Raw genomic sequence first — 25,026 nt, forward strand, 5'->3', positions numbered from 1 at the left:
TCCTTGAAATGTAACCGTATGTGGGAAGAGCATTCTACCACTTTTTGTAATGTGTATTGGATCATTTTATTGCAGGATTATGTGTAAATTTATAAGAATATATTAATATGTTTAACTGTTTCCCAGGTATGAAGTTTTCCTTTCATTTAATTCATTGCTGCAACTTTTTTTTAGCAGTACAAGCAGTACTATGGCAATTAGGAAGAATTTTATACTGCTTAGATCTTTTCAGAAGTTGATTCAGGTATGCCTGAAAATTTATCTGTAATTAGTGCCATGAATTTGATATTGAATTATTTTAGTCTAATTAGTTAAATGTTTGCAGCTCTGTTTTCTGGGGAATAAATGTAACATTCTTGATGAATTCTGCCAATATAGAGGCAATAATACATATATTGTATCTTGGTTTGTTTAGGGGTTTAATAACTCTTGCAGCTCATAATATATAACATAATACAGGGTTGTATGTTTTTAATCGTTTTTTATAAACTACAATTAAAAGAGTTAAAGTAGTGACCCAATAACCACGGTAAGCTTTCTTTTTCAGGTAAGCTTTCTTTTTCACGGCCTTTCTTAGCGATTTCTCTTTGTAGTAGAGAAGATTAACTATGAGGATTGAATTTCCATTGTTTAGTCAGTCTTCCTATCAGGCATTACAAAAGATCAGCAAAAGTGCCTAGTCTGGAACACAAAAGCTGCAAGGATTAAAACAAAACTGCTGTTTTACTGCTGTAAAGATTTCAAGTAGCTAACATCCTTTTGAATGTGAAAAGATGACAGCAGCACATTTTCTGCATTTACGATTACAGAGCAACACAAAAAACACTGATTGTATCCACTAAAATAATCTGAAGAGGCTCTTCTGCATATCTTTGTTTTTCTGCATGTCTTATTCTTATTTGATTTACTTTGTTTGTTTTATCCGTATCTGATCTATTCTTGGCATAAGATTAGACTTGTATATGTTGGGAATCAGCAATATGGCACGCTTGATGGCATCCACTGACTTCTAAAATAAAAATAGCCAAACATTATAATAGCCCAATCTCATAAATCCTTTGTGTTCTTCCAAGAGAGAACTGCCATTTTAAATTTTTTATATTTTGATTTTTTTTGGAAAAAATATGCATGAGATCTTGCAGTTGTGCCCATCACCTGAAAACTTCCCTGACTCAGGGTAAACATACCCTTCTATTCAAACTGAAAAGACAGGAAGTCATACGAGTATGTTTTAGAGCTTTATCTTCACGTAGAAGGCAGGATTCTCAGCAACGATCTACTTACCAAGTATATGTAATTTAATGTTTTGGATACAGAACATTTCAGTCGTAAAGTCTGGGAAAGTGCTTTATTTTTTAAATGCGAGAAAATGAAACCATTTTGATTTTTGGAATAGTAATAAAGAATAGTACAGAAAGTTTTGTTTTCTTAACACCCTATTCTTTAAAAGAAAATAGAGCAGTTAAGTTAAATATAACAATATTGTTAATTAAACCATGACTTAAAAATTCCCTACCAAACAAAAAATAATACAGATTGTCCTTGCTTAACTAATGTAATTGGGACCGGAATTCCATTGCTAAGCGATGCAGCCATAAACCATGATGTCATGTGACTGCATCACTTAGTGACAGTAATCCTGGCAGTCCGTTGCCATTGTGAAGCAAGGATCGCGGGTCATTAAGCAAGGACCTTGTGTGACCGTGACTTGCGACTTCCTGCTGGCTTCCAACAAGCAAAGTCAATGGGGAAGCTGGCAGGAAGTTGCAAGTTGTGGTCATGACAAGCCCTTCCTTAGGTGGCTCATAAGCAGGCCGGCGGGTGGGTGAGTGCTATGGAGGGCAGGTGGGCAGAGGGGTGCTGCAGAGTGAGTGCAGCCAGGGACACAGGGAAATGCTACACTCTGGTGCAAGTGCATGTGGGTGGGTGGCTGGGCATGTGGGTGGGTGTGCAGTGTGGGGCGCCTGTGGGCAGGTGGAGAGAGTGGGTGCTGCAGTGTGAGCACAGGCAGGCAGGAGTGGGTGCTGCAGCATGAGTGCAAGTGGGCTGGGGTTGGGTGCTATATCCTGGTGCAAGGCTGGGCGGGCAGTTGCCCACCCACCTGGGGCCTGCACTCACCCTGCTGCCCAGGGGCTCCTTGGGAGAAAAAGCGGGAGCAACTTACTGGAGTGATTTGTGACTTCCTGCCAGCTTCCCCATTGACTTTGTTTGTGGGAAGCTAGTAGGGAAGGTTGCAAATGGCATTCATGTGACTGCAAGATGCTGCAACTGCTGTTAATAGCAAGCTGGTTGCCAAGTGCTCCAGTTGCAATCATGTGACTGCAGGGACGCTACAATGGTCATAAGTCCCCCTTGTTCAGTGCCACTGTAACTGAACATTTGCTGAATGAGTGGTTATAACCTAAGGATTACCTGTAGGTAGTATCAAGTAAATGCAGAAGATTGTTTCAGTATTTAAAACAACAGAATATAAAACTAAACCAAAAACAAGAAACAGCAGTGAAAAATGTTGGTATGCCAGATCTAAAAAGAATGAACATAATTAAGTTTGAAATGTGGAAATAAAAACCTTTTCCCTTCTGAAAAAAAAAGTGCTAAGTGTCATGCAAACCAGTAAAGGGAGGGCATTCTATAATGGTGTCAATTTGTCTAATAGTTAATTTCTCTGATTAATTTGGTCATTGAGAAACATAAGAATGTAAGAAAGTGAGTTTATCGTACATGTATAGATTTACAGAAAATGTATGATAAAGTGAATAGGTTTGAATTATAGAATGTTTTCTGCAACTATGGAATTGAAGTTTTACTGATGAATGTAATAAGAGGAACACATGATGCCTATTTTTGAATAAAAATTTAAAAAAGGGTCAAGAATGAATAGATGGTAAATGAATGTGGACTGAATATAGAATACAGAAATGAATGAACAGTATGAGAGAATGAAATGTATCAAGGATCAAATTGCAGAACAATATATAAGGGAGGGGAGGGAGGGAGGGATTAAGTGAAAGGGAAAGATAAAAAGGTCTTGAACCAGATCAGATAAATTCAGACTTACTTGTCTAATCTTCACATAGTTGCTTGTGAGTTTTCAGGTAGAATATATTTTTATTAACTACTCTGAAAACATTTAAGAACATAAATTTCCACTTTCTCTTCTATATTGTAAACACCACAATACAAATATTATGAGTGTTTCTTGTTATATATGCAATAGAACTTGGAATCATAATATTTTTTAAAATTTTGTAGGTCTTGGGTAACCATCAAAATGCATATCAATGCAGTGGCTGCAGAAGGTTTGAAGCAACTGATTTCTAGCAAAAAGAAAATAAAGATCCAGGAGAACTCTTTCTCCTATTTGATGTGCATCTTTTAGGGCAAAATGGTAACTTTGCATCTTAAAAAACAAATACACTGAAGGACGGACCAGGGGTTTGCAAAGTTTTATTTATTTTTTCTGCTTTTTCATTATTTAAAATAATCTCATAGACAGGATTATTGTGGGGCAACCTACTCTTCTATGGGCAGCGATATATCAATACCTTGTAGAAGGTTATGGTGTTTACAAATATGCCCTGCAATAGTATAAATATCCCAACATATATTCATAACTTAAGATGTAATATTGATGTTTTCATTTATTATCTTTTGAAAGTGTTAATTTCTATTCTACTTTTAACATTTACTTTTTTTGGAAGAGAGTGACATGAAATATGTACATGTTAAATTAGTCACATCCAGTTTATTTTCATATTAGAATAGCCAGAGGAATAACTATTAAAAGTATAGGAGCTTTTATATTTATTTATTTGTTTATAAAATTTATATAGCTGTCAATCTTGTGACTCTGAGTAGCTCACAATACAAAACATAAAAATAAATAAACATTACAGCAAAGCTAAGGCCCTGAAAATTATAACCCAATCAAACCATATGTATCAGGCTTTGCTAACAACCAGGCCTCAGCACCTGAGGAAAAAGATCTTTAAGACTTACTTGAGGGATAGCAGTGTTGGTGCCATCTGAACCTCAAGGGGAATGCTGTTTCATAAGACAGGCACCAGCAAAGACACACTTCCTGGGTGCCAGTAGATGACCCTGTTTAAGAGAAGGGACCTGTTGGATTTAGGCGAAAGGGCAAATATAATCGGGGATAGGTGGTTAGATGGGCAGATACAAATGGGAACAGGCAGTCCTGCAAATAACCAGATCTAGTCCCATGTAGGACCATGTGCCATACTGACCACTGGATGTCCACAAGCTGTGGCCAACATGCCATACCTATCAGAGACAGAGCCTGTCAGCAACATCTGGTCCTGGTGCCATATGATTGATGGGTGGATGGACGGATGGACAGACAGACAGTTTCAGACTTCCTTTTTTAGAAGTTGCACTGCAGCAACGTATGAAGGTCTGCTGGTTGAATAAACCACAACTGACTGGGTTTTCAAAATACACCAAGTCATATGCCATGATCTCAGAGCTGAATGGCTGGATTCCATGTGGATTTATAGCAGCTTACCATAAAAATTAAAAGTACAGTGCAAGGTAAATATAAATAAAACATCCATAGAAAAGCAAAGACATCTATAACCCTTTAAGACTTAGATGTGTTTCCAGGCATGGAGATCAAATTGTTAGTTGAAGCCTGTGAGGTTGTTTGATTGTGGCAGATTGGCTTTTACCTTTGTTATGAGATAGATGGGAGGATGGTTTTAAATTTGTTAGCCACTCAGCGCCACCATGGTGAGATGTACACTACAGGTAGTCCTCATTTAATGATGGTTCAAAGTTACAATGGCCTTGGAAAAAATGCTTTACGACCTGTACTCGCACCTATGACCATTGCAAACTGTCACACCCTCCTGGCGGTCATGATCGTGATTTGCAGCCTTTTTTATGACAGCGATTAAGCAAATCACCATGGTCGTTAAGCAAATCACATGGTTGTTAAGTGAATTCTGGCAAAAAAAATCCATTGGGGAAGCTTGATTCGCTTAATGACCACATGATTCACTTAACGACCAGATGATTCACTTAATGACCATGGTGACTCGCTCAATGACCATTGTAAAATGGTTGTAAAATCTGGTCCGGTCATGTGATTTGCTTAATGACCACCTCACTTAACAACCAATTTTCCAGTCCCTATTGTGATCATTAAGCAAGGACTACCTGTACTGGATGGACATTCATGATCACTTTCAGTCACTTCATGAGTGGAATAGCATCCAGACTGAATTTAGGGAAGTCCTCACTAGGAGGTTTCTTTGGCTCATGAGTTTTAGATTAAATCTGGTTTATTGGGTTTTCACTTTGGGACAGTCCCTCCTGAGAAGTTCCACTTTTCACATTTGAAGAACTGGGAACCTGTTTTGTTTAGAAAGCTTGCCCCAGTGGTATGGTATAACTGATGTTTGACATAATGTGACTGGTATTGAATATGGAATGTCTCCCAGATTATCTCTGACTTGAGGTTGGATTTTGCCCTACCTCAAGTGTAGAGAAGTACTGAGATAACTTTGAAGAAGAAATGCAAGGGCAACTGAATAAATACCAGTAAGCCCTGAAAGAGAAAAGGGGGTAAGAAAGAAACTGAAGATTACCCTGCTTTGATTCTTTTTGGTATAGGAGGGGGGATAGAGAAACTCTGTCAGGCTTTCAAAATTCTGATATTATATCTTGCAATAATACAGTTCCAGTAGTCCTTGTGAAATCTGTTTCTTGGCCTGGCCTACTTTGGCATCAAGAATATCTTGGTGTGATCATGATAATATTTCTCTACTGTCACCTGAGGTCTGGAATCCATCAGTTTCTGTGCCATCTCTCCCACACTCTTTATGGTCATGGGACTCATAAGGAAGACTTGTTCAAAGATCTGGCCAAACGAATTGTTCACATTGCTTCAGCTCAATGACTTATTTGATTGTGCTGGCTTCTGTCTTAGTATATGTTCTCTCTACTTTGTGGGCAAAGTCCTGAAGTTCCTTCTGGTGCGGTCTAGTTCAATCCTAGCCAGGAATTCACCATGATCTTTAATACTGCAGGAATATTGGATTGCTTGTGGTAGGAGCCAGTGCTCTCTCCCATTTCTGAGGTGTGTGTTTCTTGTCTCCTCTCTCTCTCCCCAGGTGTAAACTTTTAAACCTTTCTACTTTTCCCTGGCTGAAAATCATCTTTATTCCCTCTGGCATTCCACCTCTTGTTTTTAAAAGAATAAAGCTATATATATACACATACACACGCATACATACACACATATATATATGCTCTTCCTGTCATGTAGGCCAAGCCAGATTCCCCTACCCACCCAACAAGCCCTCATCTCCTAGATAGGCAGACAGACAGACAGGAGGTGAGGGCTGGTTGGATGGGCAGGGGAATCTGGCTTGCCCTACGTGACAAGGAGAGCATCTCTGCTAGGTGAAGATTCTGCTTGAGACAGAAGGATGTATTTTCAGTCTGGTAAGCAGGGGAGTGTGTTCTTGAAAATAAATCTGCTGTGTTCATCCAAAACTTTAAACTATAAAGCTAGGCAAATTAGTGCACATGCAATTTTATTTCTAATAGTGCAGAACCCTTTAACCAAGATTTATGGTTTACCACATTAGCCCAATCCCAAACAACTGCCATTTGTAATTTCAGACAAAACTGAATTTGTTTCCTACAACAACCTTGTGTGCAAGTTCTGATTTTTAGAAAATCAAAATGGCAGTTATTTCAGGTTTGGACAACACAGGAATCCACAGAGCCACGTATGGCTACTGGAGAGTCTAAAATGGCAAGATATGCTCATTAACAGAGCTTTTTTGTTTCATGTGTTGTCCAAAAACTATTAGCACCCAGCAGCCCTAGCTTCCCCCCCCCCTTTCCTTGGTGGCTACATTTGATTCTAATTCAAAGGTAATTGCTATGGAAACTGTTTCAGTCAAAAGTTGCCAAGAGCTCCTTGCATGGCTTCTTTCATTCTGGACCTTTTGGATACTTAGAGCAAGTGCAGAATGCTGCTGAAGCAATTCAGCCAGTTTCCACAGAGTTTCTATTGAAGAAGAATGAATCCTGTAACAGTACTGGAGTACTTTTGACAATACTCTCTCAAAATAAAGTATTCATGTGGAACAAGTTACGACTTGCTATGTACTGCTACTTATCTGCTGCAAAAGAAAATCTTTAAGATGAAGAATAATTATAATCTTAAGTGTCCAGATCAGTTCTAAATGAGTTTTTTCTGATGTTTCGTTGATTATTATTTGGCACCAAACTCTTTTATTTTAGAAATTTATAAGACTGTCCAACTCTGTAACTGCTCTGGATGGTGTATAGTAAAACAATTAAAAGACAATCAAACATAGAGGACCCACCGTCCACTCTAACCTAAGGCCTGGTTTTAAACTCTTTTGAACATATCCAGGGGAAGGATCAGATATGGGGGGAGGGGGGGAGGGAGGGAGAGTAAGATGCTACTCCAGAAGGGGGACACTTCAACAGAGAAGACACACTTCCCATCAGGTGATTTTGTTAAATGGATGGGACCTGATGTATGCCATGGAAGACAAACAGCCTTTTAGATAAGCAAGTCCTGTGCTAAGAAGGGCTTTAAAGGGAATAACCAAAAAGTACAATTACCTCTCTCCCTGCAAGGGGACTGTGGTACAATTATATTTATCTTTTAAACTGCTAAGAGAAGGTAATAACCAGCACCCTGAATTGCAGCGAGAAGCCTACTGATGTTTGAAACATAAAACAAGCCTTGTTTTCATGTTTAAATATTCTCAAAATTCTTGCATCCTTGGTAAGAAAGTTCAAAGTAAGGTGAGATGATTGTGTGGTTATAAGCGTCTTCTGGCTTCCAGTGTAGGATTTATGATGGTTTAGTCACCTTCGCAGAGCAGAGACGACACCACAGCTTGAAAAGGCTACCCAGCAACCAGTGCTGGACGCTGAACTTCCTCTGGACAAAGGAAGAAGCGTGAAATCAACCCTTTTGATCTCTGGACAGCCATTCCCCATGAGTTAACCGCAAAGATGGAAGTTTTTCTAGGCACCTTGTGAGTTGAACGGCTGGAAGGCAAGGGATTCCATTTTTGTTCATGGCTGTGGTGTAGCCTTTATGGACACTAGGACCTACCCATCCTCATTTCTTAAGCACATTTGGTTTACAATTATTCTTCATCTAAAAGAGATTTTCTTTTGCAGCAGATAAGTATTTCTCTTGGTGCATTCTCATTCTTTCTGGGATTATAAATTTAAAAGAAGATTTAGAGACTTAAAGTATATTGAATATCTCACAAAAAGCTGGATAATAAGGATGATATAAGAAGGCTAATGGAAAAAGGGGAAGATTTATTTTTAAAAGTTTAATCTTTTACGAATCTGCATTGCATAAATTTCAACTGCATTAATTTGACTTAGTTCTTCCATGGGAATGCTTTCTGTTTTGTCTTAACCTGCCTGATAATTGGCTGGATTTACAAAACAAAAGACCACATTGATCTGAGTAGACTATGTATTTGGCTGGGACATATGCCTGTAATGTTCAATGAATTAAGTGTCTAAACTGGTTCAGTCACTTGAAGTTAAATATATGACCCCTGAAAAAAATCTGGATGAAAGGTTAGATAAGATAGATAGTTCTTTAAAAGAAATATTTGGAGATATAAAACAAATGTCTGGAAAAATAAAACAAGTTAATGACAGTATTCATATGTATTCATAATGACAAATTCTAGACAGTAAATCAGAGGTTAGGGATATAGAATTAGAAAAGCATGGATAATGTGGCTCTGTTGGAACTTAGAGAGAAGGAATTTTGTTTGAGATTTAGAGCCATTCCAGAGAATCCAGATGAAGATATTAAAAGTTGTTCAGGCATTGACAGATTTTTTAGATTGGGAACAGGAAGATGCTGAAGATGACATTGATAGCATATAAATTAAGAAAAGAGAAAAGATGGTTTTGAAACTTGAAGAGGGAGGTACTGTATTAACAGACAATGTGGCTATACAAAAAACTTTTCATCAGTATTATTCTAACTTGTATAAAGGACATGATATTCCCTTGGAAAAAATAGATGACTATTTAAAAAAAATTTACCAAGGCCTACAGACAACCAAAATCATGAATGGATCTGTAATAATAAGGGAATGCTTTGAGGACGAACTTTTACAGCCCCTCCAAAATACAGTGAACTCTATCCAGGGAGATTAGATGCCAGAATCTTGGAAAGAGGCTAACATAACACTAATACCTAAAGAGGGACAAGATTTAACTTCAACAAAAAATTATAGACCAATATCTTTATTGAATAATGATTATACATTATTTGCAAAGATTCTAGCAGATAGACTAAAAATAATTCTACAAGAATTTATTCATGAAGATCAACATGGATTTTTACCCAAAAGACAGTTAAAAGATGATGTTAGAATGGTACTGGACATCATAGAATATTTGGAACAACATAATGAAAAATTGCATTAATATTTTTAGATGCAGAGAAAACTTTTGACAACTTAAATTGGCCTTTTTTGTTTAAGTTCTAGAAGATATGAATTTTTGAGAGAATTTTATAGAATGGGTAAAATCTATTTATATTTCACAGAAAGCACAACTTATTGTTAATGGAGATTTAACAAAACCTTCTGCGATACACAAGGGAGCAAGACAAGGGTTTCCATTATCCCCCCTTTTGTTTATTTTGGTCCTTGAAGTTTTGAATAGAGATATAAGGCAAGATGAGAGGATAATGGGTGTGAAAATTAAAAAGGAGGCTTATGAGTTGAGAGCTTTTGCAGATGATTTGGGGTTGATTTTGGAAGATCCCTTAAATGAGATTGAGTTATTAATGAGAAAATTAAAAGAACTTGGTGCACTAGTTCACTTTAAGATTTATGACCAGAAAACAAAGATGTTGACAAAAATATGAAGATACAAGATCAAATGGAATTGATGAATAAAATGGGTTTTAAGATTGAAAAAAAAGGTAAAATACTTGGGTGTTACTGTGAAAATATGAATTATATGTTTCAAAATAATTAAGACTTGGAATGAAATTTAAAAAGATATGTTAAAATGGGGAAAATTACAATTGCCATTGTGGGAGAGAATATCTGTGATTAAGATAATGTTTTACCTAGAATGTTATTTTTGTTTCAGACAATACCTGTTCTGACAACTGATGTATCGTTTAAACAATGGCAGAAAGATATATCTAAATTTGTGTGGCAAGATAAAAAAACCATGAGTTAAATACAAGGTGTTACAAGATGCCAAGGAAAGAGAAGGTTTAGGTTTACCTGATTTGAAATTGTATTTTCCAGCTTATTGCTTAGTTTGAATGAAAGATTGCGTGATGCTGAGAAACAAAGTTATTGGAATTAGAAGGTCATGATTTGAGATTTGGGTAGCATGGCTATTTATGGTATGATAAATCTAAGGGTAATGTAGATTTTAAGAATCATTTTATTAGTCGTGCCATACAGAGAATATGGAATAGATACTGTATAAAGCTATGTTGTATCTGAAGATACCTTTATGGCTGTCATCACAAGAAGCATAGAAGAGAAATGATAACTAAGCATAAATAGTTAACTTATGGTGATATACTGGAATTCTTCCAGGGAGACTTCAAAATAAAATTAAGAGAGGATTTGATATCAGAAGGATACATATATCAATGGTTTTCCTATGTACAATTACTAGAAAGATTTAAAATAGACAAAAAGACTTTTGGTTTTGAACATGGTAAGACTGAATTTGAAATAGAATTATGTACAAATGATGAACATGTTATTGCTAAAATGTTCAACAGAAGATGAACAAGTAAAAGAATGTATGATAAAACAGGCTAAAAACTGTGGGTACAATATACAAATGGAACAATAGGAGAATATGTGGATGAAAGGATTGAAATTTACATTGTGTTATAATCTTAAAGAGAACTTTTATTAAATGATGTACTATTGGTATTTGTTGCTGGAAAAATTGTCTAAAATGTATAAAGGTACTTTGAATGTATGCTAGAAATGTGACCAAGAAGAGGGGACTTTTTATCATGTCTGGTGGACATGTAAAAAAGTTTTTAAAAATTGGACTTAAATATATATATTAATTCAGAAGATCTTAAAGACTAATATACAATCAAAATCAGAGTCATTTATTTTGGGATTGATGGATAAACAGTTGGGAAAAAACCATGGAACTTTGTTTTTATATATAACAGCAGCAAGACATTTATATGCACAGCAGTGGAAAGATTTGACATTACCTACAGTGGAAGAATAGATGGTGAAATTGATGGAGCTGGCTGAGATGGTGAAACTGACAGCTTTGATTAGAGAAAAAACATTGATAAATTTTAATGCTGATTGGAAACCCGTTTTGGACTTTTTGTGTGAAACAGGAAAAAATGAAATCATGATATATGGATTTGATTATTAGAAATAATAGTAGACAATCGAAAAATGAAAGTTATGTTGTAAACTTAGAGTAAGAGCTTGAAGCAACTTTATACATATATCTATTGTAAAAGAAAATTGGAAGTTATTTTTCTTTGTATTTCTTCTTTCTGTACTTTTGATCTTGTTTTCTTTTTAATTCTCTATCTTCTCATTTCTGCTTTCTATCTAAATTATTAGTTCTTGTTAGTTTTTATACTTTATTTTAAAAATCTAATAAAGTTATTAAAAAAAAGATTCCTGTGTGGTTATGAGTACAATTTAGTATTGCTGTTTCTCTTAATGGCTGGTGGTATTTCATGCTAAATCACAGAATGGAAAGAATAAAAGGCTAACAACTAATATTCTGCACATTTCAGATTATATGGAAAACACAGATGGCAAAGAATGGAGTGAAAGCACAGCAAAGTTAAGATAGAGGATGGGAAATACAATAAAAAGCACAATTACCCCTCTTCCCTCAAGAGGAATGTGAAACAATTATATTTATCTTTTAAAACTTTCAGAGAAGGAAAACATTTAAAGAAAAAAGGATATGCTCATTGAAAGATGGGAAACAAAACTCAGAAGCAGTGCTGGTAACAAACCTACAAAAAAGAACAATTTGATTTCTTAAAGCCTTTGAGGACTAATGATATTAAAAAATGGATTTCCATTTTTAGGACTAAAAAACAGTGGTTCAGAGCATAGTGGGAGAGAACTCTTGTATCATAAATGTTTGTATGTGATCAGTTTCAGGGCTACTGCTCGGGTACATGTATCACAGGAACCCCGGTTGAAGCCCATACATAAGCAGGCCAGTGGAATTTCCTGGATTTCATCCCTTCACTATTACTCTTCTTGCAAAGCACCCCATGCCTTCCCAGCTCCTGGACAATGATTCAGAGTGAGCTTGGAACTAAGAGGGAAGTAAACAGACAGTGATAGTGGCAAGGAGATGGGTCCATGTGGGATTGTGGTAAGAAGAGCAGTGCCCTCAATGTGGAGCTGTCATCCTCTGTAGAGAATTGGGGGTGTGCATCTCTCACAGATAGGTTGCCATAAATAGTGTTCATCAGGCTCTGGGTCGAATCCATCATGTATTCTGGAGGAAAGTTAAAAATAAAAAGGGGGATGGAGGAATGGAACTGCGGTGCAAGGAAAGGAAGAGGATGCCCTTCCAGATAAAGGAAGAAAGCAGGGGGTGAACCGAAAAGAGGAAAAGAGGGGATGGGAGGCCCAAAGCTAGAAACAGTAATCACTGAACGCCTCCACAGAAGGAAGATGGAAATACCTACTGATGGAAAAGCCAGACTCTGCTTGGTACCGAAGAAAGAACCGACAGAGGAGCGGCCTTGATCTCCTCGTACATCGCTCCACCCATCAGACATCCACCCGCAAAGGATCACGTCATCCTTTTTGCTCACTGCACATGTGCAGCATTGCGGTTCTTGCTTCCATTCCTTCCCCCTCCTCGAAACATCTGGGCAAGGCGGGCGGGGGGGCGGCGAGGGAGCGTCCTGTTATGCGTGTTTGTCCGCCGGTCTGTCGGGCCTGCTTCCGAGCACGGCGCGCGGCCCCGGCCGCTCCGTCATGGAGGCAGCGGCGGCAGCAGCGAGGGCCGCTGAAGCAGGCTCAGCCGACGAAGCAGGCGCCTCGGCGGCGCCCCCCAATACCTTCTTTCCCCGCCGGGCGACTTGAGCCGTCCCGCCTCGCAGGGGCTTCTCCAGCATGAGCGGAGGAGGAGGAAGCGACGGCGGCGGCGGCGGCGGCAGCAGCTCCCCTTCGTCCGCTCCCGGCCGGTTCGCCGACTACTTCGTGATCTGTGGGCTGGACACCGAGACTGGCCTGGAGCCGGACGAGCTCTCCGGTGAGTTGCTCAGCCTCGCCGGCGCTGGAAGCACAGCAGCGTGGACGGCCCGGGGGTTTGCTGTCGCCGGATGCATGGCGTCGTTTGGATGCCCTGGAGGAAGGGAGGAGCGGGAGTACACGGTGGCTTGTCCCTCGCACGGCCAGGGCATGTACGCACTCTCCTCTTCCGCACAGCCCTCTCTCTCACACACACACGCACACCACACACACACGCTTTTGACAGCCACGCGAACGGGAGAAGCTCCACAAGAGGCTTGTGTACGGTGCGTTGACCCCACCAAGGGCGGCCCCATTTCAGAGCGCGAACTTCTTTGGGGCAGCAACCCCCCTCCCCCGGCCTGCCTAACCGGAAAATGACAGACGAGGGGGCCTTGGGGGCTTTCCCTGCTTCGTGCGGGAAGCAAAGGGTGCTCTCAGGGATGATGCTGGAAACAGCTGCCCCTTTGTTTTGGCAACCACAGAAGCTTAATTTTTCCTCGCTCCTTCCTCTCCCTGAGCTATCAGAACATCTGAGCTCCATAATATGTTGCTTCTTGCTGATACTTCGGAGGGCAGAGGCAGCTTTTAGGATCAGATTGTAGCAGTCGCCACAATCGCATAATTTTAATTATGGGGCAGGCTGGTGTGTGGGGAAAATAACAGGAAACACTTCTTGTTTTTTCCTGTTTTCAAATCCTTTCCTATTTTCAGATTAACAATCTTTGATTCATGTATTTTTGACTACCACCCATCCCTTTGAAGACTGGTATTATACTTAACCATATTAACCTTACACAAATCTTTTTAAAAAATGGTTAAGTTGGAAGCAGAAGAGGAAGAAGAAACTGCTTCATAAAATGTAACTTGGCAGTGGCCATTAAAAAAACAATTGCAGAAGTATTATTGCAAAATCTGTTATGGCTTTTGAGGCTCCTGCAAATATTTTTCCTTCTCTTCTATCTTCTGCCCATATCCATGGATGGATGGATAAACTAATCTCACCATTGAAAGAATCACACTATATAGCTGTTAAATGGGTTAAATACATAACCATAATATTTTTTAAGCTAGCATAATAATTACTGCAAATATATTTTAATTTAGTTTCACTGTTACGTGTGAAGTACTTCCAGGATTTAATTACTTTGTATAATCATGTTATATTGTTTAAAATGAAATATATTTACAGGACTGGGAGTATATAGCTTTCCATTATAATGTGATCAACTTTATATAAAGTAAGCATTGGTACTGCCTTTAATAATCTGTTCCATAATAAAATGGTAGGCTTGTAAAATCTTTTCTTTTTTACAACCCCAAGATCCACCAAGCAGATCATGCTAAACTAAAATGTGATCTGCTTGTTTTCAGATTAGCGCGTGGCACAAGCAGATATTATTTAATAAACTAATTAAGCAAACTATAATGTGGCATGTTAAAAGAGTACAAATACGCATTTAACATTTGCCCAGTTCAAGGTAGTATGCCATTTACCACCCTACCTGGATTAGAGTGCTCTGACCACAGAACCTCACACCTGATTAAATACTGCAACATGTTCTACACGGGGCTGCCTGTGTAGAGAACATGGAAGCTACTGCTGGTATAAAGTTTAGCAGTATTTAGACAACATGCCAATGTACTGTAGAGTAATGCCTATCTTAAAGTTACTGTGGGGATTATCAGTAGGCTTTTGAGTCCAATTGAAAGTAATGCTTGGTGATAGCCACCCAGAGTTCTTCAGGATTGGGGTGGGTTCTAAACGTTGTTAAATACATAAATAAATGTAAGAGTTCTAAGCCAAGTAATTTATTTCAGAAACAGTTGAAATAAGTCTTGACTGCTTATAAAACTGAATGGAGCTTACAGTACTGAACATAATATTCATTCCTGGTTACAACAATCTTATTTTCAGCAGTATAATATAGATTATGGAAGCATTTCATTATTGATGTTATTGTTAGGCCTATCTGAAGTCAGATACCTTGCTAACTTATTTAAATCACACAGAATTTGTCAAATGAATCCCAGTCTGCCTTTTTCATTCTTTATCCATACTTATGAAGAACTTAGTAAGTTATTTCTGGAATATTGTGTGGAATAACACTGTTAACATCTAAGTTCCTTTATATTAATTTCTTATTCTAAAGTATTTGTATCTAATATGCAAGACTTTTTTTCATTTACTGTTGGAATGTTTTAGATTCTGCTTCTCCTACAAAAACTGAATATTTTTTCATATGTCAGATTCATGCAGTGATAGAATTTATATATATTTTTTCTATTTTGATAAAATTCATCTATGTAGCCATGAAAGTCAAGAGTCCTATTCTTCCTGCACTTTCAAGGATTAAAAGAATATATTCAAATCCTTTAAAATGTTTAAAGTATCTAGGAGAACAAAAATCCAGGACCATAAAGACATCAGCGTGCGTGCCAACCTGGATTACTTAGTATTTTCCAAATGGGGATCCAAATCTCTTGCTCCAATACACACTCTTGAAAGTTATGATTGTGAGCATCCTGAATGAATTGAATGAAATCTTCTGTAGTTGATGTTAAACCTTAGAAAGATGCCTGTGTGCAGTAAGGTCCCATTGGATCTCAAGCCATATGCAGCATTATAGATCAAAAGTTTTGTAAGTTGAAGCTAGTACACTGAATTGTGTTCAGATATTAATTGGAATCCATGGAGAGTGAGAAAGGACCAACATAATATGAAAATAACCAGTCATTATTTATGTAATGTCATTAACTATTTATATTAAAATGTATGATACGTTTCATGTTTTAGATGTTTCATATAATTGCTTTGGAAGTCATTGTATCCTTATATGAGCTCATATGGGGATATAATATTTGCATGAAGCCATATCCTCTCAAGAGATAGTACATAACAATTGCCCCAATTCCTTTGAAATCTTCATGAATATATTATCTTGGATACTTCAGTTCTCATAAATAGACCTTTCTAGAGAGTGGCTCACCTAGTAATTAGCTTAAGTTTGAATTAGCCTGTTTTTGTTCCTATATATAGATGGTGTCCTCACTCCCCACAACTAAAAAAAATGAGAAGAACAGAATGTATTCCAGTCTTGTCATAAAATAGTTTTTATTTGTTCTTAAGCGAGTACAAGCAAAGACAAGTTTTATGCCACTTGCAAACATTGCATTTTGTTCATAAAAAGGTAGCAGTAAGCAGTAGAGGGATGCAGTAAAATATTTTGTTTTTGTACAGTTATTTAGACTGAAGTATTAATTGTTATTCAGTGTCTTTCTTTCCTCTTGGAGTTACCATTGAATAGGCATTTTAAAAATTGCATGGTCGGTCATATATCCATCCTGTTAGCACCATCATGGTGGAGGTGTGGGGTTAAATAAAAATAAAAATAAGATGATACCCAGAAAATCTGATTAATTACTTTAAACTGTTTGATTTTATCTAGGGATGTATTTGTGAAAATTAAGGCATAATCTTTCTACAGTTTATCAGCTAGATGAGGTATTATCCTAGCCACCCTTATCCCCAATTTTAAATATAATTACTAGGATCAGATAATAAATATTTCATTGCCAATTATTCTTAAATATAGGAATGACTGTCTTATTGACTAACAGTTCTTGTAGTGAACATTATCAAATAATTTCTGCACCTTTCATTTCCTTCTGAATTCCGTGTTTAGAAATCTCCTGTCTTGACTCAACCGTGAGTGAACATTTTCCGTGCATTGTAGGCATAGTGGGAATGTACTGTATTTCTACTGCAAGAAAAACTCTTTGATTGATTTCACATACTGGTAGTCCTTGGGTTACGGTAGCAGTTGGGACTGGAATTTCTGTTGCTAAGCGATGCAGTGATAAAGTGCGACATCTTGCTTTACTGCCATAACCCTAGGACCATGTGGGACATTAAGCGGGAAGAGGCTGGAGTCCCAGGCAAGGAGCGTGGGTGTGTGTATGGGTGTTGAAGGAGGTGGAGGGGTGCTGCGGGCAGGCGCTACAGAATGTGGGGATGCGCACGTGGGGGGGGTGCCATGGGCAGGTGCTTTTGAGTGCGGGCTAGTCAGCGGGGGCCGCAGGCAGGTGCTTCTGAGCTCAGGCAGGCCGGTGGAGGCTGCTACAGAGGCACAGGCAGGTGGGGGGTTGCTATGAAGTATGAGATCCTGCAATCTCATACTCCATAGTGGGGCTCCTTGGGAGAAAAAGCAGCAGGAGCAACTTACAGGAGTGACTTGTGACCTTCCCTGCCAGCTTCCCCATTGATTTTGCAGGTCCCTGCCAGCAGGGAAGGTCACAAATGGCGATCACTTGATCACGGCTCGCTATGACATAGTAATTGTGAGCTGGACACCCGATTACCCAGATCATGATCATGTGAGTACGGGGACACTGCCACAGCCACAATTTTGCAGACTGGTGGTAAGTCCCCCTTGTAAGTCCCCTCTAATTTTGAACAATCGCTGAACAAGTGATCATAACTCGAGGATCACCAGTATCCCATGATTGATTTTTGATGATTTCTGGAATAAGCCACAGTTCTTTAAGTCTATATAACATGCTGTATCACAACCATGCAAACCGAATTTTGGGTTAGCATGAAGTATGAGGGAAAAAACGAAAATGGACAGAGCGTATTTGCCTTGTGTTTATGCTTTTTGCAAACTATACTTATATGTGGTAAATATTAAAACAATTTGCCCATTTTATGCTTTGTTCTTAGATTTAAAAGTTACATGGGCTCCTGCTAAAATTGGTTCCAAGATCTGTGCTTTGTTCAGTAGACTCTTGCAAATTTCAGGCTTCTTGAAATATATGCTTACTGGAGTGAAGGGGCATTGTATAGCTTTTCCTCTACTGATTGTATTTTTAGCTATAGAAAGATCTTTGTGCTACTGAAACAATTTGTCCTATAAGTGGCAATTGTTGAAGTAAAGAATTGGCATTTCAATGAAAAGAGGAGGATAAGAAGGAGGAGAAAGAACATTCTAAAAAAAAAAACAAAGTACTTCTTAATCGCTGTCAGTAATCTGATGGGTACAAAGTATGGCTGTTTTCAGGGTTAAGTGTAACTTCTCAGTGTTCTCAGAATAACTAAATTTGACTACGGGAAAATTGTCAGTTGTTGCTGAGACCACTAACAATGCTAAAGGAAATTTATTGTTGCAAAGTTGTAATAGAATACTGTGTCTTCCTAGATGCCAGTTGTATTAAGCTGTTTTTATGCATTGGTTTGTTAGATTTATATCCTGCCTTTTGTTCAGAGGCAAAAGGTGGCATACATAATCCTGCTTTCTCCCACTTTTCCCTGGAAAACCAACTCTCTTTGGGGGGTTGGGCTGAGAGAGAGAGTGACTGGTTCAATGTTACCCAGCTGACTTCCAGGGTTAAAGGAGGACAAGAACTCAGGGTTCCCCATCCCTACTCTAGTACCTTAACACTAGACCAAACTTTTTATCAAATACTTACTGTCACTTATTCCGTGTGAATTACTGAAAAATATAGATCCAGGGAATATTTTATAACCCTAAACTGTTAATGCAGCCCCTGGTATCATCATTAGTAATCACATAAGTAGTAATAGTGTATCAGCTTATCTGTTTGTTTAATCAGTGATGTCATCAAAGTAACCAAAGCCCACGTCTTTGCTGACATCACAAGGTCAGGACCTAACTGGATAGGATGTCATCAGGTCATGACCCTAACCGGAGATGATATGCATGCCCCCTCCTCTCCATGTGATGCAGACATCACAAGGTCACGACCCTAACGGGATATGATGTGTTCAGTCTAATCCCCTCAAGAAATGGGTGGCAGCCAGCCCGACTGGGTAATTAGCTAACCTAACCTAGCCCTATATGTGGATTCTTATAATTAACAAAACCCTAGGCTGCGCTGTATTCGGGAAGCAAGTCCTATTTGTGCATTGTAAAATAGATAATAGCCTAATGGTGCTTTTGATTTTGTGAGTTTTAAAATTAGCACCTTGAATGCTGGAAAAGGAGATCCTAAAATGTAGCCACAGACTGCATTTGCCCTCCTTTTTTCTAAAAGGGCTTTATTTCTATGCAATTTAAAATCTCTCCCTCGAACACAGGAAAAAGGAAACTTTTAAACCACAGATAATAAGTATCACTGTTGGGTACTTGCTGTTTGATTGGTTGCTGTGTGTGAGTATTTAATTCCCTGTTAAATTTTCCTGGCTTTGCTGGAGGGGGGTGGAATAAATTTTATTAAGGTCATGCTTCAAAATGTTTATGTGTATGTATGTATGTGTGTTATCAGTTAAATTTGCAAACACGTGTGTGTGTGTGCGTGCATGCGCAGGCACTTGTGTATTTCAGGTTAAAATTTGCAAACTGTCTTTAGCTTTTACAAAAGATAAAGCTGTCTGTGGTTTTCACTTCACTTAGGATGTGGGTTGCGGATTAGGGTTAGATTAATCACTCTGGGCTGCTGTGGCTTAAAAAGTTCTTTTTTCCTGTGTTTGAGGGAGTTATTGTAAACTGCATAGAAATAAAGCCTTTTTTAGAAAAGGGAGGCAAAATGCAGTCTGTAGCTGCATTTTAGGACCTTGTTAACGTCTGCATCACGTGGGGAAGAGGGGAGCACGCATGTCATATCTGGTTAGGGTCATGACCTGATGATGTGATATCCAGTTAGGGTCATGTTCTTGTGATGTGAGCATCACATGGGCTTTGTTTACTTTGATGACATCACTGATTAAACAAACAAATAACTCACCCTTGAATTTAGCATTCACTATTACTATTCACATATGATTTAGGAACTTAATATACATTTTGATCCAGAGCAAAAAAAAATTGGGGAAAAACCTGAAATAGGTCAAGACCTACTTCAGAAATCTCTAAGAAACCTTCATGTTTTGTTACAATCTAAAGACATGTTGTTGCTAGAAGCTATCTAATTTGAATTACAACAATGATATCAATAAGAATCTAATATTATCAGAACCTTAATGGATCCTGAGTTGAATGCGCAATAATCAGAAGAACGATCTGTAGATTGTAGTCAGAGTAGCTTAACATTTTAGCATCCACATTAATGAAAGAAATGGGATTATAATTCTAAATATGAATTTAACAATCTTTATGCTTCCAAAACAGAATAATAATACTGTAACTTCTCTTGGTCCAGAGTCATTCTGCAGTCAGGTGGCACCTAAATTTAATAATAATAATAATAATAATAATAATAATAATAATAATAATAATAATAATTTTATGTGGAAAAATATTTACAGATTGTGGTTGTAGATCAATCAATAAATACTTTTAAAAGAATTTAATTCCACATTGTGTGGTTGGCTCCAGTGTAACAAATCATGAGATATATATTTTTACAAAATGTTAGATTAATTTAATTTTTCCTTTAAGGATTTGATTTTAATTGTTCTTTTTAAAAATATAGTAATAAGAAGTAAAATAAGTATTTTTGTGGTAATCCATAACAAAGATAGCAGTGTAATTCCACCAACATTTCCACCATCCCCTATACCACTGTTTAATATAACTTAATAATTTAGAAACCATTTAAAAGTAATTAAATTTTTGTAAGGTAAAGCTATGAACATCACAAGTGCATGATCTTAAAAAAAGTATCTGTCACATGCTTTAACTTTATATACTGTATATACTTGCATATACGCCTATCTACGGATAAGCCGACTCAAATTTTTAACCAAAATACTGTGAAAAATGTGCCACCCAGATACGCCAACCCTCGAAATTTTTGTATGTTTTAATTTTCACGGTTGGCTTATCCATTGGTAATACATGGATTATCCATTTTTCATGGTATTTTGGTTAAAAATTCAAGGGTCAGTTTATCTGCAAATGGGCTTAACTGTGAGTATATATGGGATGTATGGGTACTTGAAAAAAGTATTACTGTATATACTTGTGGATAAGCCCATCTGTGGATAAGCCGTACCCATGTTTTGAGTGTATTTTGGCACCTAAATATTTGGCTTATCCACAAGTATATACGGTATCAAGAATGAGATAGTAGGAAATAATTAGCTTCTATATACAGAAGAAACAAAGGGCATTTTGCTCTAGAAATTTCATCTGAATCAGAATGCTGTTGCTGAGCTTTTAGAAACCTTTTATTAGGAAGATGGAATTCCCTTGTTACAGCAGTTTTCCTTCAGTTCCCTTCTTTTTATTTCAGGTTAGTGAACTGATTAGGATCTTATGCAGCTTTTCATCTGTTCTCATTTACTGTATATGATAGAGACTCACCTGTAGACTTTCCAAACCACTGAACTGTGTTTTTCTGGGCAAGAGTTTCTTTGTGGCTGCACAGAAGCACTGGTGCTGCTGTACCCGTTGTATGCCTGCTTTCTTCCCTTTGGTTTCTTTCTATTGCTGTAGGAAGATCTTTCTTTTTGTTGAGTAAGTCACTTGCTTTCAATTCCCTTTTTCTTTTTTATATGTCTCTGTGTTTATTGCTTTTCTCTTCTTACTTTATTTGTTGTTGTGTATATCCTTTAGTGTTTCTTGTGCTGAAAGCTACATTTCACCAGGATTTAGGATTAGAGCCAGTTTGGTGCAGTGGTTAAGGCATCAGGCTAGAAACTGGGAGACTGTGAGTTCCAGGCCCATCTGAGGCCCACAGCCAGCTGGGTGACCTTGGACCAGTCACTTTCTCTCAACCCTAGGAAGGAGGCAATGGCAAACCACTTCTGAAAAATATTGCCAAGAAAACTGCAGGGACTTGTCCAGGCAGTCTCCAAGAATTGGACATGACTGAACAGATTTTTTTTTAAAAAACTTCTATTAATAATTTACAGTTTATCATTTTAAAGATAGCAGCACATATTCCTTCCAGCAAAAATGGATTTTCCAGATTTTAAAAGGACTTCACCATTACATGTGCATATAAAATGTGCAGTTTAGAAGTATTTCTAAGCATAAATATTTGAACATGCATTTCTCACATTCAAATATAGTATGTGAGCAGTTTCTCTAGACACAATTTGCTTTTGGAGGAAGAGACAGTATTTTCCTGTAATGAACTATGAGCTCATTCCTCCCAAAATCAGTAATGGAAGATATTATTTCCATTGGCAATTTAGCTGATACCTCATCAGAATTCCTGATATAGTTCTGTTAAATATCTAATCAGAACTTGATAAAGTTCACACACAATTCTCCACTGGGTCAGCTTTTCCATTGTTTTTAAGGGTATATTACTGGTAGGAGTAGCTCTGTACAAGTGTTAAAATGTGTTTCTGTAATACAGGTAATCTACAGTGTAAGAACAAGTTATGTTCCCAAGGTCTGTCTTTAAGTCGAATTTCTATGTGAGCCAGAACAGCACTATTATATAATTCTGTATAAGTAGTACTGTGTATTTAACTCAAATCATTTTGCTACAAGAGGCTCCATTCTTAACTATGGGTTATCTGTAACTCAGGCATTCTTAACTCGGGGACTACCTGTATTAAAGACTACGGGGTAGCCCTTGTATAATACGAAGTGTCTTTTATTTTGGTACCACTGCAAAGAAAGAAATGAGATTAGAATTGTAGTAGCACTTGAAAAATGCATTTGTACATGTTGTTGTAGATCATTTAATTTTTCTCTCTCTCTGTGAAGAACTTTGTGTTATATATCATGTTCTGAACACCAAAGAGCTCTTTTGTTTTGGAGGTAACTGAGACAGATGTGATATGGTAGCTGATATATCAGTGAAGAATGGTGTAGCTGATGTAAGAACAGCTGTGCTCATTTAAAGCTGTTTTGGAGCTGCAGTACAGTATGAGAGTCTTGTTTATGGCTGACACGACACAGTGATTTTGTGCATAGTTGTATTTATAATCCCAAGGGGGAGATCAAGATTTTTAAAAATTACATATGATTCCTTTAATTCTCCAATAAATTTTTACAAATCTGTTTTTATCTATGTGTATATAGTTGACTTAATTTTGCAATAAATATTTAGATTAAAATTGTATTTAAATAGTTTATTTAATTTTACAATGCAGAATTAAAATGTAAAATTAAATTTACATTTTAATTCTAATCCAATTATCTACAGTGCATATATTTGATGTTACATGGTTGGGTTTAATACTGTAATTACTATGAAAAATATTGTTAGCATAAATTTACAGAACTATTTCCCTCTCTGCCAATTATTTTAGAAATCCCAAATCTGGTTCCATTCAGATGTATTGGACTATAAATCTCATCATTGCGAGTCAGCATGATTATTGGATATGCTGACTGGGAACTATCTGTTTAATTTAACATACAGTATCTGAAGGGTACCAAGTTTGGGAAGGCTGCTGTAAGTACTCTGTCTTGTCTATAGGAAAGCGTGATAATAATAAATTCGTATGATCTGGCATTGTTATAAATCATTATTTAATTCTACATGTAATTTACTTTCTCTTGTCAGATCTGAAGTTGAGACTTTCTAGTGGTCCCCAATAATATATTACTATTATTTTTTTAGAAGATTTATTTATTTTATTTACATTTCAAATTTGTCACCGCCCATCTCACTGTCAGGTGACTCTGATTAGTATCGTTCATCCGTTTCCCGCAAATGGAACACAAATCTGAGAATTTTTTTTTTTAAGTTGTAATTTAGATTATGTTGCTTTATTTCCAGTGCAGATGATTCTCTAGTAATATAACTGAATTTTATACCCAGTTTTATTCACATGCACAGATACACACACACACTGTAGATGGATTTGATTAAATTTTAAGGATCAGTTTATCCTTGTTTCTCAATGGGTAAACAAAGGGATTGGGAATAGGGCTTTTCAGGAGAGGTAGAAATGTTATATATCCAGCATGGGTTAGTACCTTATCTGTCCCAGTCTGACTTTTGACCAGCAAGGAAACATTGGTCAGCGTGAAATTAAGTAAGCTCCAAATCCATCCATTTCTTTCCAATGGATGCTTTAAGACACTGTTGTTGTTCTTGTTAGATTTTTATCCCACCTTTTATATATTTTGATCAGCTCTAGGCAGCGAACATACCTAATGCACCTGCCTCCTAATTTCCCTATAACAACAACCCTGTGAGGTAGGTTGGGCTAAGAGAGAATGACCAAACTCACCCACCTGGCTTTCATGCCTAAGGCAGGCCTAGAACTCACAGCCTCCTGGTTTCTAGGCCAGCATCTGAACCACTACACCAAACTGGCTCTCCGGTGGACTCCAATGCTGTGCTCTGTAGACTATTCCCTATTGTTTCCAAGGTGAAGGAAAGGCTTGTAATTCAGAGTTAGAGACCCTGCTTTGCATATAATGGGTTCCAGGCTTAATCTTTGGCTTCTCTAGGTTCTGCTGGGAAATACTTGCATCTGAAACTTAAGAGAGTGGCTACTAGTCAGTATAGAGCTTAGTGAACTACATACACAAGTAGTTGGACTCAGTATAAAACATCTTTCCATATTCAAATCTGAGTATTCAAAAAAGAACTGACAGTGTTCATACTCCGTATTTTTACTTTTTATTTATACAATTTATAGGCAGCCTTGCTCCCAACAACTGAGTGGCTTACAATTAAAAGAAATTAAAACGTGGAAAAGACAAAACAGATTATGAATGGCCCAAAGACAAAACATATAAACCAAAGCAACCCGCCCCCATCCATCAAGGGCTCAACCATCACCCTGCCCCAAAGCTCATCATCAGGGTGATGATATTCAGGAAAATTATTTGACAGGAAAACTACCTTTTCCTCAAAATAATAT

At 37.5% G+C, this 25,026-nt stretch overlaps 1 protein-coding gene across 5 annotated transcripts in view; it reads left to right on the forward strand.

The window, feature by feature from the left end:
- Positions 1-12,304: 12,304 nt before the first annotated feature.
- DENND5A (DENN domain containing 5A) overlaps positions 12,305-25,026 on the forward strand; it is a 79,963-nt gene continuing 67,241 nt past the window's right edge. For 2 of the 5 annotated variants that reach the window (XM_088145956.1, XM_025169643.2), the window contains exon 1: positions 12,306-13,308. In XM_088145956.1, the coding sequence (XP_088002082.1) occupies positions 13,170-13,308 (139 nt within the window). In that variant the 5' untranslated portion in view covers positions 12,306-13,169. Of the gene's footprint in view, positions 13,309-25,026 lie in introns of all 5 variants that reach the window. The other 3 variants (XM_088145957.1, XM_007421129.3, XM_025169654.2) reach the window with 2 other exon arrangements.

Source organism: Python bivittatus, unplaced genomic scaffold (genome assembly GCF_059951505.1).
Source record: "Python bivittatus isolate LINGU-HERP-01145 unplaced genomic scaffold, Pbiv_v1 ctg000480_np1212, whole genome shotgun sequence".
NCBI classification, from domain to species: Eukaryota; Metazoa; Chordata; class Lepidosauria; order Squamata; family Pythonidae; genus Python; species Python bivittatus.